Source organism: Amborella trichopoda, chromosome 3 (genome assembly GCF_054954075.1).
Source record: "Amborella trichopoda isolate Santa Cruz 75 chromosome 3, AtrichopodaSantaCruz75HAP2 v2.0, whole genome shotgun sequence".
NCBI classification, from domain to species: Eukaryota; Viridiplantae; Streptophyta; class Magnoliopsida; order Amborellales; family Amborellaceae; genus Amborella; species Amborella trichopoda.
This window is the reverse complement of record NC_142338.1, coordinates 40074875-40089215: the sequence shown is the minus strand read 5'-3', so window position 1 is coordinate 40089215 and position 14341 is coordinate 40074875. Positions and strand designations below refer to the sequence as shown.

General features: G+C 40.7%; 1 protein-coding gene across 3 annotated transcripts in view; it reads left to right on the top strand.

Moving 5' to 3' along the window:
- Positions 1-13976, top strand: part of LOC18422629 (alpha/beta-Hydrolases superfamily protein) — a 40048-nt gene extending 26072 nt beyond the window's left edge. For 2 of the 3 annotated variants that reach the window (XM_011625386.3, XM_006878481.4), the window contains 4 exons: positions 10369-10539; positions 12328-12571; positions 12946-13037; positions 13456-13976. In XM_011625386.3, coding sequence (XP_011623688.1) covers positions 10369-10539; positions 12328-12571; positions 12946-13037; positions 13456-13729 — 781 coding nt within the window. In that variant the 3' untranslated portion in view covers positions 13730-13976. Of the gene's footprint in view, positions 1-10343; positions 10540-12327; positions 12572-12945; positions 13038-13455 lie in introns of all 3 variants that reach the window. The other variant, XM_088860553.1, reaches the window with a different exon arrangement.
- The last annotated feature ends 365 nt before the right edge of the window (positions 13977-14341 follow it).

The window sequence follows — 14341 nt, the reverse complement described above, 5'->3', positions numbered from 1 at the left end:
TGAGTGCACTCTAGTATTTTCCGTCCTAGCATGCTTGTTCGGCTCTTTGTACATGCGGTCGACACTTCCATTCTCAGGTTGGCGGATGCATGGCCTTCTTCAGGTATAGAAGAAAGGGGAGGCCAAGAGTAGCCTCCGATGAGAGCTCATCAAATCAATCTGGGGCTTGTCTCTTCAAGCGAAAAGACCGTCGGCTCCTTTAACGGAATGCGAAAACAGCCTTTGCCTCGTGCAATTGCTATTGCTTAGGGCAAAACATGGGATTTTTCAAAACGACTTTCCACAGTCTTTGCATGAAGCTTGTTCCTATGAATCGAATTAGAATTCATATGAATAGAAGACTGACTTCTAACTCAGTTCGCGGAGCAAAGGCCTTTCTTTCTAGGAAATATGCCCTAGATTCTAATTAAGTAGAATTACCCATTGGCGAATCATATGTCGGAGAGTCATATGTAGGACAAGAATATGTAGGCGGTCTGGTGGAGAATCGTCTGTTGAAAAAGAAGAAAATTCCTTAAAGAAATGATTTTTTGGCTTTCTTTGGGTGCCTCTTGCTCTTTATGCGTCACCCTCGGATGAAAGAGCTCAGGATTCTAACTCTACTTTAGTAGCAAGTCATGCCTAGCGATTAAGTCATAGTCTCGGAGACAGACTAGACTGGTAACCAACCAAATCGTGACCATGTTCTGAGACGACTTCGAAATGGCAAGCAGTATAAAGAGGAGCTATTACTGTCGGTTCAGTAAAAAGTGGATTTGTCGTTTCGGCGTCTGAAACGGCGGCCAAACACTAGTGAGTATGGAATACATTGAGTTGGAGTTCTGTATGTCGTTCGGTAAACCCATAGTGCTTCCGGAAATCTTTCATGCCAATCACCATCTTTTTCCGACCCCACCACCGGATCTTGACTTACTCAAGTTGAATCGAGCGAGTACTATCCTTGTTCTCTGCCAGCCCCTGCTTCAAACGGTAGCGCATCCGTTTTCTTGCTGCGCGCTAGTGCGAAAGCTGTTGCGCTGTAGCGCATACGTTTTCTTGCTGGGCGCACTCCAGCAAGAAAATGGATGCGCTAACGCTAACGCTAGCGCTAGGCTAGCCCTTGTTTCTTGCTTTCGAGCTGTAGTTTGCTGACGCGCTAACGACTGAACTCGCTGGGGCTTCTTTGCGCCTAAACTGGCAACGAGCAAAGCCGCTTCGCTTTCATAAAGCTCAGTAAGGTTTTGAAAGAAAGTTAAGCAGCAAGCTCCCGAAGCTAATAGCACCGCTTCGGTAGTTTCTCATCTCTATCTTTGCCCGATCAGCAAGCTAGAGTTTCCCTGCCTGCGTGAGTGTCTAATCCTTCCTTCCCCATCCATACACAGATTTGCATGCGCTACTTCTTTTATTATTTCGGTAAGGACAGAGTGGTCTCTATGGCCCGCTTCAATACTATGAAAGGTGTCGGGACATCTCTCGACTGGGAAGAAGCGGCACGTCACACTAAGCTATAACTAAGCTAAAAGCTCACTTACCTTACGGCTTAGCTTGGGTAAACGGCTTTGAGCAAGAAAGTCGTTGTATGGACATTGACATGCGTGCGAGACTTAGCATTCAAGAGGGAGCTTAGCGCTTAGCGCCTTAGAAAGTCAACGAAGGCTATAAACGTTCCGTACGTTGATCTATGGGCTTTCGACGGCTCAATAGACTCAGCTTGCTTGGTTGTATCAGGAGAGTTCTACTGGCGGATCTTTCTCTTAGTCATGGAGTCAAAAAGATAGCCCTTTAGAGGAAGGAGGCGTTGTGAATTCAGGTTTAGAGAGTCCGGGATGCGAATCTTACTCTTTGGCTTGTTTACCGGAGGCCATAGGCTATTACGCTGTACACTATGACTACGTCGCTCTTTGGCTCACTCAGTGCTTACGCACTTCGCTTCGCTGGGGCTATGTTGTCACTCGACCAGCTTCAACCTTAGTGACTACTCCTCTTCGGCTTCTGTTGAGTTTCGCCCGACCCGAAGAGCTACTCTTCCGCGGACGAGTGAGTGAGCTACCTCTCTCGACCTTGCTCTTGCTGACTGAGCTTCCCTTGCCTTCCGAGTGAGCTCCCTGGCTTGAAAGGAGTAGCTAAGGCTGAGCCAAGCCAGTAGGTAGCAGTTTAAGACCGATTCCCTTATAGCATGAATCTATAAGCTGGGTTCAGGTAGTAGCTGCTATCCCTGATCCTCGAGTGAGTTCACCAACCGCAAAGACCAATTCCCGAACCTTTATAGCCTTCCTTCGTAAGCTAAGCCGCTTAGAGCTTAGGTTGCAGCTTAGTTAGCTTACTTAGTAAGTGAAGCAAAGCCGCTTAGATAGATAGAGCTTCTTAGCTTCGCAGCTTAGTACACAGTAAGTTACCGCTTCGCTTAGATAGAGCGTTGCCGCTTCGCTTTCATAGAGTAAGGTAATGAAATAAAGCAAAGCTTTCATTACTTAATGAAAGCTAAGCCGCTTAGAGCTTAGTAAGCTGTATTAGCTTCGCTTAGATAGAGATAGAGCTTCGCTAGTTAAGGAACATAAATCTATTTGTAGTTTCGCTTCTAAACAAAAGAGTTTAGAAGACGTGATACCCTAATGAAAGAGGACATTAGGTAGGGGGATACCGCACCACATCCGTAGATTTCCCTAGGCCTTATAACCTTCCCTGGCTTTGAAGCTGATTGAGTGTTAGAATGTCCCTACCATCTCAGTGCAGACCTGATCCAGAACTCCTGATTGAATAGCGGAGCGGCTAGCAGGGACTTAGACTCAAGCCAGATGAAGGCCGTCAATTTGGAGCCGATAGCATGCGTTGGGGCGTGGTCTAGGCATGTCGTATCTTGGGATTCGATACTTGGGTCCCCTCCTATTTGTTTGATTGTTAGGCCTCTCTCTTCTAGAGCTTTCTGGGCTTCTAGAGCCTTCCGGCGGGTTCCCTCACATTTCCCACATGTCTAGCCGGTTCAAGAGGCATCTAGGCCTTGAAAGGCTTCTCTAGAACCTTCTACACTCTATCTATTAGTATTTACAATCCGGGCCTTCTCAAAGGCACAAGGCAATCTAGAACAAGTGTATGCTAAAAGACTTGCCCAGGACTGGCTAAGTAAGTCACAATCGTCCCCCGAGTCGACGCCCTCGTCAACCTTCCGCGCAAGTACTCTTTGACTTGATCCTTAAATTGCCAAAGAGTTGCCAGCTAGTCTTTCTCTCTGGTAGTCCCTTCCACTTGACTAAGTCTTTTTTATGCTTAGCCACGCCTCGACTGCTGCTTACTCGATCAGCCAAGAAGCATTCGACCTCTTTCTCAAATGAGGTTATGATGTTTGGAGGCCGTCATACTTCCGTATGAGCCCCTTGTGCACCTTCCAATAGACCCTCAGCTGGTTGGGCTGAAGTTTAACCAGCACCAGGTCTCCCACCTTCAAGCGGGCCTTCTTTCCTTATCTGCCGACTTTTTCTTCCTCTTTGCAGCCATTTCCAAGTAAGCCTTAGCAATTTCAGTTTGCTGCTGCCAATCCTTACTTGTAAGCAGAGGGACTCCTTTCCGTGTAGCCGGCCACAACCGAGCCAAAGGTTGCTTGCATATCGCTAACTCGAGATAAGGCTTCAGTATCGCTTCATCGCTCGCTTGGATGCAGAGCTCTTTTGCTTGCAAGTTCTAGCTAAATTTTGCTACGTCCAGCGGCTGCACCCAATTCCTTTGGTTGGCACTCACAAAGTGCCGAGAGGTACTCCTCCAGCTACGCATTAATCCTCTCTGTTTGGCCATCATCTGTCTGCGAATGAAGGGCTGTGGAGAAGTTCAGCTTTGACCCCAAGAGTTTGAATACTTCTGTCCGGAATCTTCCTGTGAACCTTGGGTCTCGGTCGCTTACGATCATTTGGGGTATCCCCAAATACTGAACCACGTGCTTTACAAAGAGCCGGGCTGCCTCTGAAGCTGTGCAATTCAATGGTGCGGGGATGAAGGTAGCGTACTTTGAGAACCTGTCCACCACAACCGGACCCTAACTCCCCCACCTTTGGCAAGCTATAAATTCAGTCCAAGGATATGCTTGCCCATTGCCTATCTTGAGGTTCGAGCAATCCAACAGGCTTTGCTCGCTCGACCTTGTCCTGCTGGCATACAAGGCAGGTCCTCATACATTCTAATCAATTATCAAAGGTGGTGTAAGGTGGCAGATACTATTTGCAGTTAACCACTGGTTAAGGACAGCTGCATGAAGCAAATACTAATTTGTGACAAATAGAAAACGGTGTAGCAAGCCACCAAATGTTTCAAATTTTCATGAAAAAAATCCTTTGATACTGATGGAGTTAACTATTTGGATAACACCTCAAACTATTCACTTGGTTTGGTTTTTGGCTTTCTAATTGGGCAATTGACAGCTCACTGCATAGTTATTAGGATCGGAGCAAGATCTATAGTGGGGGTTAAGAGCACAGGAATGTGAAAGGCTAGGACATCCCTCGGTTTGGGATCACCATCCACACAATGCATACATATAAGGGATCGATATCTCCAAATGTTAAGAGATCTCAATCCCAACCTTTTCGGAGATCTTGGAGATCTTGTTTCCAACTTTAAAGAGTATATATAATGTAGAACTATATATACTCTTTAAGCCTACATTACGTTGAGCCCATATCTCTTTGCCTTAGTTATGGACCAGTTAACTAGGTATTTACTATATGAGATCTCATAGTGTATGTTGTTTTAAGATGATATAGTTTTGATTGATACAACTAAAGATGGCTTAGTCTGAAAGTTAGAACTTTGGAGGGATGCTTTAGAATCTAAAGGTTTTAAAACTAGTCAGACTAAGACAAAATATATGGAATGCATTTTTAATAGTAATACAAGCAAAAGTAACGAATTAGATAAGATTGATGGCCAAGAAGTACCTAAAGATATTATTTTTGACATCTTGGGTCGATAATCCATGAGAAATGAGAGATGTCGGAAGATGTTCATCATAGAATTAGAGCTAGGTGGACAAAGTGGAGATGTGCCTCCGAAGTCTTATGTGATCGTTGAATACCAATGAAACTAAATAAGAAGTTCTATAGGACTGCTGTAAGATTAGCCATGCTTTATAGAATGGGAGGGGACTTAAGGGTAGCTTCAATAGGCAATAAAATGAGGAAAAATAGACTTAGATGGTTTAGTCATACGCAGCATCGACTTAGAACAACACCAAATAGGAGGGGTGATTTGGTTTAAGTGGAAGGCCCTAAAAGGGCAAGGGGAAATCCTTAAAGACATGAATTGAAGTAGTAAGAAAAGATATAGTGACTTGTGATCTAACTGAAGTATAGCCCTTGATAGAGTGGAATGGTAGAACATGATTTGTGCAGCCGACCCCAAATAGTTGGGGTAAGACTCGGATGATGATGATGATGATATGTACTCTTTAAAGTAGTGACCTCTTTATTTATAGCCAACAAGCAATGTAACTATATTAAAAATATAGTTGCATTGCAAGCTGCTATTTTGGTCTTAAAGGTGGGGATCGAGCTCCCTCACAGTGGGATCAAGATCCCAAAATTTTAAAATTGAAATCCCTGGATGATCCCTTTTTTAGAGCGTCAAAGCGAGACTCTAAAGCCGAATCACCACAAAGGTTGGGAGATTCCAACAACTATGATTCAGTTGAAGTAAACACAATTAAAATTGATCATATGTTGGTTTGATCTGAGAAGCATTGAGCAAACAATCAATTTTGTCTCTCTCAATGTTTCAGAAGCAGATGCATGGCCAACCTAGGCATCGGCTAGAGGTCTAGCCACCTCACCTAGGACAAGGTGGCTTGTCCTAGGAGGGCTAGACACCACCTAGCACCAGCCACAGATTTGCTCTTACACGAGGATGGAAAATACCCTATTAAGGACATTTATTTAATTCCCTTCTTTTTTACTCCCTAACACTTAAATAACCTAGAATTTTGTGAAGATTTTTGCGATTGACAAGAAATTATTTCTAAAGATTTGGATTCAATTTGAAGTGATCGAATTGGGATTTGTAACTTCAAGGAGGAGAAAGGAGCTTATGAGCCACTTGACAATTAGCTCAGTCAATCAGATTTTGTAATTTATCGATGTGCGTTTTTGCAAGGACTTTTAGGGCCTTTCGATTTTTTGATAATGACTTCTAAAGGATCAAACTTACAAGGGGATCCAAGACGAAAATATGGTTATTTTTCATTTCCAAAAGATAGAATCAAGTTTGTTGTAGTTTTTGCTAAAAGAAAACTACACACGGGGGCATGTTTAGATTTAATAAGCACCTACCGAGCTTATGATAGAGTACCATGAGATTTGATTTGGCAGGTGTTGGAAAAGAAAGGAGTCACCAGACCCTACACCGACTTTGCGAGAGATATGTATGATGGAGCGCTAACTAGTGTACCAACAACTAGTGGAGAGACGAGTGAGTTTTTAGTGACAATAGGTATACATCAAGGGTCAGCATTGAGCCCGTACCTCTTTGTCTTAGTTATGGACGACTTAGCTAGGCACCTACAGGATGAGGTGCCGTAGTGCATGTTGTTCGCTGATGACATGATTTTGATTGATGAGACCCGAAACAACGTCAACACAAAGTTAGAACTCTAGGATACCAATGCTTTAAAATTAGCCAGACTAAGACAAAATATGGAATGCAAGTTTAGTAATAATAGGAGTAGAGACGAGGAAGTAGTTAAGATTGATGGCCAAGAACTACAAAAAAGATTGCACTTTCGATATCTTGGGTCGATAATCCAGGAAAATGGAGAGATTGAGGAAGATGCCACATACAAAATTAGAGTTGGGTGGGTGAAGTGGAGATGTGCAACTAGAATTTTATGTGTTCACTACATACCAATGAAGCTGAAGGACAAGTTCTATAGGACAGTTGTGAGACCAGCTTTGCTTCATGGGGCGGAATGTTGGGTAGACAAAAAACAATATACCCATAGAATGAGTGCAGCAGAGATGAGGATGTTGAGATAGATGAGTAGTAAGAAAAGAAGGGATAGAATTCGACCCTTAGGGAAAATTTAGGTGTGGCACCAATAGACAATAAGATGAGAGAGCAGACTTAGGTGGGCTGGCCATGCGTGGCACCGAGCCAGTACAACATCGATTAGAAGGTGTGAATTAGTTCAATTGGAAGGATTGAAAATGGTAAAGGGTAGGCCCAAAAGGATGTGGTTGGAAGGAGTTCGAAAAGATATGGGGACTTTTGGCCTCACTAAGTCTATGGCCTTTAATAGAGTAGAATGACGGACCAGGATTCATGTAGCCGACCCCGATTAATTGCAAAAAGGCTATGATAATGAAGCACCTACCGAGTTGTTGTTGCATGTGAGGATGTTGAGATAAGAGAGAGTCAGACCTGCTTGGAGTTTAGAAAGAAGAAAAATGACGATATAGGCAGCATGGTTAGTGAAGATTAGAGGTGAGGTTAATGTGATTGGGGAAGAAGATTATGGGGAAGAAGATTATGATGGAGTGATTGATGAAGGTTCTTCCAAGGGAGTAGGCGAAGATAGTTTGGGAATAAGAGACCTCATAATAAGGTAACGGTGGATTTTTACATTAACGCAAACCCCAAGGCTGTGTTACGAAAGAATGGAAAATTGAAGAAGCAAATGGCTGAAAAAATTGATACAAGTAGGAAGATCCGGACAATGTATGTGAATACATTGTGTGGGGAGTACACCAAACTAGCATTTCTTTGAAGGGAAATTTACATCTAACCCCTAACTTGTAACAATCTACACAAAACCCCCAACCCTTATGATGCAAACAACAAAACCACAACTTCTTTCTTCTCAACAAACCCCACACATGGCTTTATAATTAAATCTTTAAACCAAACCATGCTTTTAGAGAGTAAATTGCTTGAAACCCCACATCTACAAGAAAGCTAACTGAAACTTCTCTCTAGTTCTCCTCCTCCTCTTAACTCACTCTCTCTATCGAAAAAACCTACTCTTTCTCTCATAGCCAGTGTTTTAAAAAGCGGACCGCCCAGCGCTAGGGCGGCCGCTTAGGCGGTCCAGAAGGCCTGGGCGCATCGCCCTGCCCTAGTCGGCCAAATTAGGCGAATATCCCTTGGCGCCCGGCTAGGCGTCCACCTGAACCTACCGAGGCGCCCTCCAGGGTGGCTGCACAGGGCCTGCGCCCAGCCCAGGGGTGGAAATGCCCCTCGTTGAGGGCATTTTTGGGTTATTGTTTTAATACTAAAGTGGTAAAATTGTGGGTTTTAGGTTCACTTGAAACCTAAAAACCATTAGAGCCTATTACAGAGAGAGAAAAACCACAAAAAAATTTCTACTGGCCAGCCCAGGTTCTGGTCGCCCGCCTAGGCGCTGGGTGGCCAAGACCCCCCCGACCGCCTAGGTGCCGCCTAGCGCTTTTTGAAACACTGCTCATAGTAGATAAAAACAAAAGACTCCAACTCTACATAAAGGGCTTAGATAATCATGCTCCTCAATGGCTCAACTTGATCGAGATTTGGGTTGCTCTCAAATCAATCATTGAAAAACATAGAGATTTGGGATTTTCTCCTAAGTTTCTATTGGCTCTAGAAACCCAAAACTTTGGACACTATAGTCTGAAAACAACATTCATGTCACTCAACCTAATAAAGGCTTTCTCTTCAAATCTCTCACCTCGTCAAATCTTTGGAATTCACAATCTGAAGTTAAGATTTTCCTGGACCCATCATCCGTTGATTGAAACCAAGTCAAGAAACTAGTTGAGAGCTTAGGGAGTCAATTGAGCCAAATTCAAAATGATGCAGCGGTTGACCTCAGGCTCCTTACAAAACATGAACGAAAAATCGAGTCCTAAATATCGATTGCTGGTCCAAATCTGATCGCTCCAAATAATCTAAGGCGGTCATCTCATTTGAATCATTGTCCCTTGGTTGGAGAGGACTCCCCCTCAAGTTAAGCCATTATCACTATAGGTCTCCTGCATAAGGAATTAAGTGCTTGACATTGAAAACATCAGAAGTCTTCATATGGCTTCGTAGCTTTAACTGATAGGCACTGTCATTGATCTTCTTCAAAAATTTTCATGATCCAATCCACCGATTGCTGAAGTTATTGTACTCCCCAGCAAGATACCTACCTCTAGTCAACTTAGCCCAAACATAATCTTCAACTTCAAATGCTAGCTTGCAACGATGCTTATTTGTAGCAGCCTCGTATTTAGCATTACTGCCTTCAATCTGCTTCTTTAGCTGCTCATGAATGCCTAAAGGAGAGCATAAGAAATGCATGGAGCTCAATGTGGATGTGAAAAAAGAATTGTTCTTGTACTATAGTTGTGGGACATTGACCATGAAGCATGAAGGGTCCTTAGAATCATGGGATAGAATAGAGAATAAGAAATCTTTTTCCTGTTTTTCACTTTGTCAAATACATGCCACTGTTTCCCTTATGCAAGCAGTCAACAATCCTGAATTTGGCTTTGTTGGTACTGAAGTATATGATGTGTGGCTATACTTTTCAGTATATAAACTTCTTATGATCTGCTAGCCTTTATGATTTGCAAGTGAACATAACAGCACTCTAGGAAGTGATAACCTAGTCATGTCTAAGTTTTTTTATGGGCTTGATCGGAAGTGCAATAAGATTACCCTCCCTCAAGAAATCCTCCGAATGGATGTATATGGGACATACATTTCTTGTCTTTGGCTAATGAAATAATTCATAATTCTGTTCATATTTAACACAGCTTCATACCTTCATCTTTCCAGATCGATCTCCTATGTTGAGGCTCATGTAATCTCCTTCAAAATTGATGTCAATAATCATTCCACTATGCTCAATATACCAACTTTTTATTCCATTAAAATAGAGGTCTTTTTTTCATTTGAACATCCTACCTGTTCAACTGCTCCACAAATATTAGATATTCTTAGTTGTTAATAGAGCTATATCCAGACATGTTTAGATCAAGCCACTGAAAATCATTCACCTTGATGAGCTCAAAATATAAATTTTCAACAGTCACTCGCTAAACATAGGAAACACCAGAGAAGGCATTTCAAGGGCTTCTGTTTAATTCTTTTATTTTTTGAACCAAAGACACATGTATACACTGTTTGCCATTTACACGGCATTTATGGCTCTTGAGCATTTGTCTGAAAGTAAGTTGAAGCGCACTTTTTTCCATCTAGTTTCTGCTTATATTGCAACTTGCAAATGTTATGCACACTAACAGAAATGAGGCTTACTTTAATAGAACTCTTAAAACTTAGAATAACTGGCTCGCAAAGAAAGCCACTGATGCAATGAGTTACATCCACATTTTAATGGTGCTATTTACGCTGATTTTTAATCTTTGTAGGTATTCTTCCATGCTTTGGTAGCAGGTATAACATACCAGAACTAGCAAAAAGGTACAAGGTCTATGCAGTAGACTTACTAGGATTTGGATGGAGTGAAAAAGCTATTATTGAGTATGATGCTACCATATGGAGGGATCAAGTAGCCGACTTTCTAAAGGAAATTGTCAAAGAACCAGCAGTTTTAGTTGGGAACAGGTATACACTCAATACAACCGGCATTTAATGTTCTCCTTCTCAATATATATATATATATATATATATATAGGAAAAGGATCTTGTCAGCCTGTGGGCTGATAGCTACAGTGTCAACCAACGGCCCAGATTCAATCTGAGCCCAATCCAATGGTCACGACCACATTTCATATTTGAATTTTCATTTTTTTTCTACAAATCCAAATCATTTGAAATTTTGATTGCCTATTCTTTAAAATTAAGAGAATCTAATAAAAAATAAAAAAAATAATTTGCAAAATATAAATTGACCAAAATACCTCTAAAATTTTATATTTTGGGGGTATTTTGGTCAATTTATATTTTACAAATTATTTTTTTATATTTTTATTAGGTGCACCTTGGAGAAGATTGAATGCTTAAAATTTCAAGTGATTTTGATTCGTAGAAAAAAATAAAAATTCAAATACGAAATTAGGTTGTAACTGTCAGATTTGCGCAGATTAAATCTGGGCCATTGACCGACACTGTAGCTGTCAGCCTGTGCGCTGACAGGATCATTTCCTATATATATATATATATATATATATATATATATATATATATATATATATATATATATATATATGAAAAATGATCTTGTGAGCCAGTGGGCTAACAAGTAAAAATGAGCCCAACGACCCAGATTGAATCTGGGTCGATCTGACGATCACGGATGCCCGATAGTGTTTGAATTTTAATTTTTTCTACAAATCCAAATCACTTGAAATTTTAGGCGTGCGTTCATCTAAAATAAGTGAATCTTCGAAAAATATCAAAAAAATATTTTACATGAAAAAAGTTTCGAGGGTATTTTGGTCTATTGTTTTTTTACGGATTATTATTTTTTTAATGTTTTTATTAGGTGCGACTTGATGAGAAGAACACATGCTTAAAATTTCAAGTGATTTTGATATGTAGAAAAAAAAATTAAAATTAAAATACTACCGGACATCCGTGATTGTCAGCTCGGCCCAGATTCAATCTGGACCGTTGGGCTCATTTTTTCTTGTGAGTCCACTGGTTCACAGGATCATTTATATATATATATATATATATATATTCATATATATATATATGAAAAATGCACATACACTCTATCTGTATTTATAATCCTAGATAAACTATCAGGCCCATAGATTCCCTTGAAGTTAACAGAAAATGACATTTAACCCCCTCAACACTTTTCCATTGTCCAAATTGCAATATTTATTATTCTTATCCTTTCTATTCACCCCATCATCCAAACCTTAGAAAAGCTCCTATTTTTCTTTTGCTTCATCACTCATGAACTTCTTCTTCCCTCACTCTCTCACAACCTCCTTTGAACTCTCATATCTCTCTCTCTCGAACCTTTAAAAAATGCATTTCAAATTGCCCCTGTTCAGAGTTAGGGAGCCTTAGAAACCAGGGCAGGCACTTTGGTTGTTTGGCCTACTTCATAGGCTCGAGCCGAAGTATAAAAATATCCTTGGGAAAATGGAATTGCCAAATAATCAAAATATCCCTGGTTGGAACTAGATTATATTTAAGTTTCATTTCATAAAGGGCATTTTGATCTTGTTGGGGAATTTTGATCATTTGGCAGATCCATGTGCGCACGCACTCTCGCGTGCACACACACACACACACACACACACACATACACATACACACACACACAGGTTAGTTCCAGCCTCATTTTCTCGGTTTACTCAAACTATGACTGAATCCATGTATTGGTATTATATAAAACCATGGTTGCCTTTACTTGTATATATAAATGCTTTTCAGTCTTGGAGGATTTACTGCATTGATGACAGCAGCTGAGGTGCCTGAGCAAGTTCAGGGAGTTGCTATTCTGAATTCCGCTGGGCAGTTTGGGAAACCTGGTGAAGAAACCAACGAAAATTTGGAGGAAACATTTTCGCAGAAGTTCCTAGTGAAACCACTCAAGGAGGTTTTTCAACGTGTTGTCCTAGGTTTTGTGTTTTGGCAAGCTAAGCAACCTGGCCGGATACAGTCTGTTTTAACAAGTGTATGCTACTTTACTGAGAGCCGTTGTTCCCACTTTTTGGATTAACATTGTATTACTCTCTCTCTCTCTCTCTCTCTCTCTCTCTCTCTCTCTCTCTCTCTCTCTCTCTCTCTCTCTCTCTCGCTCGCTCGCTCGCATATCCGACCAGAGGTACAATATGGAACATGAAACCATACTTTACTTTGTGCATGCATGGAGTTGCTATTCAGATCCATGTTTTTGCCTTGGGTACCCAAACTTTGGTGGGAATAGGCGGATACTATTGCCACCCATATTTTGGGTTCACGTGGCAAGAGCGAGATTGACGAAAGCATGCACATCTCATTGTTCCCTTTGGGAGATTACTCCATTAAATCTTTTTCTGATGAAAGCAGGTTTATTCAAATGCAACCAATGTGGATGACTATCTTATCGAATCAATTACACTACCAGCAGCAGATCCCAATGCAGGGGAAGTTTATTACAGGTATTCAGATTTCTACCAGTTTTACTCTATTCATTTAATAGTCATTATGTGACTTTTTGATTAATTTTCTTTGATAATGTGTTATAGTGGTAAATATACAAAGTATCCATGACCCCCCTCCTCTCATCTAGTGAAAAATCTGCTCAATGTGAGTTGGCAGTGACTCTCGATATGTTGAAGCTTTTTAACTGCTTTAAACCCTTCAAGTAACTTCTATCGTGATTGCATATATGTACTTATTATATCTATCCAGCACTTTGTTTCTCTTGCAATTTTATCTGTATTTCAATTTGTTATTTTGCTATTGTTGGCAGGAAATCACCCTGTTATTTTCTACAATTGAAGAAATTATTGCAATTACTTTTACTGGTGGAACTTAATTTTTCGTGTTATTAAGAATTATTGATCTCAATTGCAGGTTAATGACACGATTTTTGTTGAACCAAACCAAGTTTACACTCGATTGTATCTTGAGCAAACTTTCATGCCCCTTACTAATACTTTGGGGTGATTTGGACCCTTGGGTGGGACCTGCGAAGGCCAAAAGAATAAACGAGTTCTATCCAAACTCATCCCTTGTACACTTACAGGCAGGGCATTGCCCACATGATGAAGTTCCAGAGCTCGTTAATGAAGCCATAGCGGAGTGGCTTTCCTCTCTAAATCTCAATGCCTCACCCCAATCTATTTGAATATTAAACATTACTTGTATACATAGTGTAACTCTTTTTATATCAACATATATATTGTACTTTCAGTTGCCCTTTTTTGCTTTTTATCTTTTATAGATATGATATGTAGGAATAGGGCTTTAGTGCGAGGCCGTACGAGCTTGCTTGTGTGTTAAATTTGTAGATCTGGATGTTCCCAAGGCTACTTGGCAAGTTGGCTAGCCACTCGTACATGTCTAATGAATATTGGATTCTTTTTTGTGGTCAAGTAGTTCTTTCTTTTCCCTGTGCAGTTCATATTTTCTGGTTTGGTTAGGATGCATCATGAGAGTTTAGTAAGTATCATGAAAGGGGATGAAACCTCTTAAAATATTAAAGGGGTCAAATTTATTCCTATTAGAATTTGAGGGTATATCTTCGTTTTTTTTTTCTATTTCACTCAAATATATCCTTAAAATTTCTTTTAAAAATACTCCAACTAACCTTATTCAGCACTTAGAATGAGAAACAATGATGGGCATTTCAATAATTTTACCACAAAGAGGTAGGACCCAAATGATAAAATTATCCCTTATCGTTCTGCATTACAAATATAGAATACTTTATTCGGTATCTGTAGAACAAGGGATATTT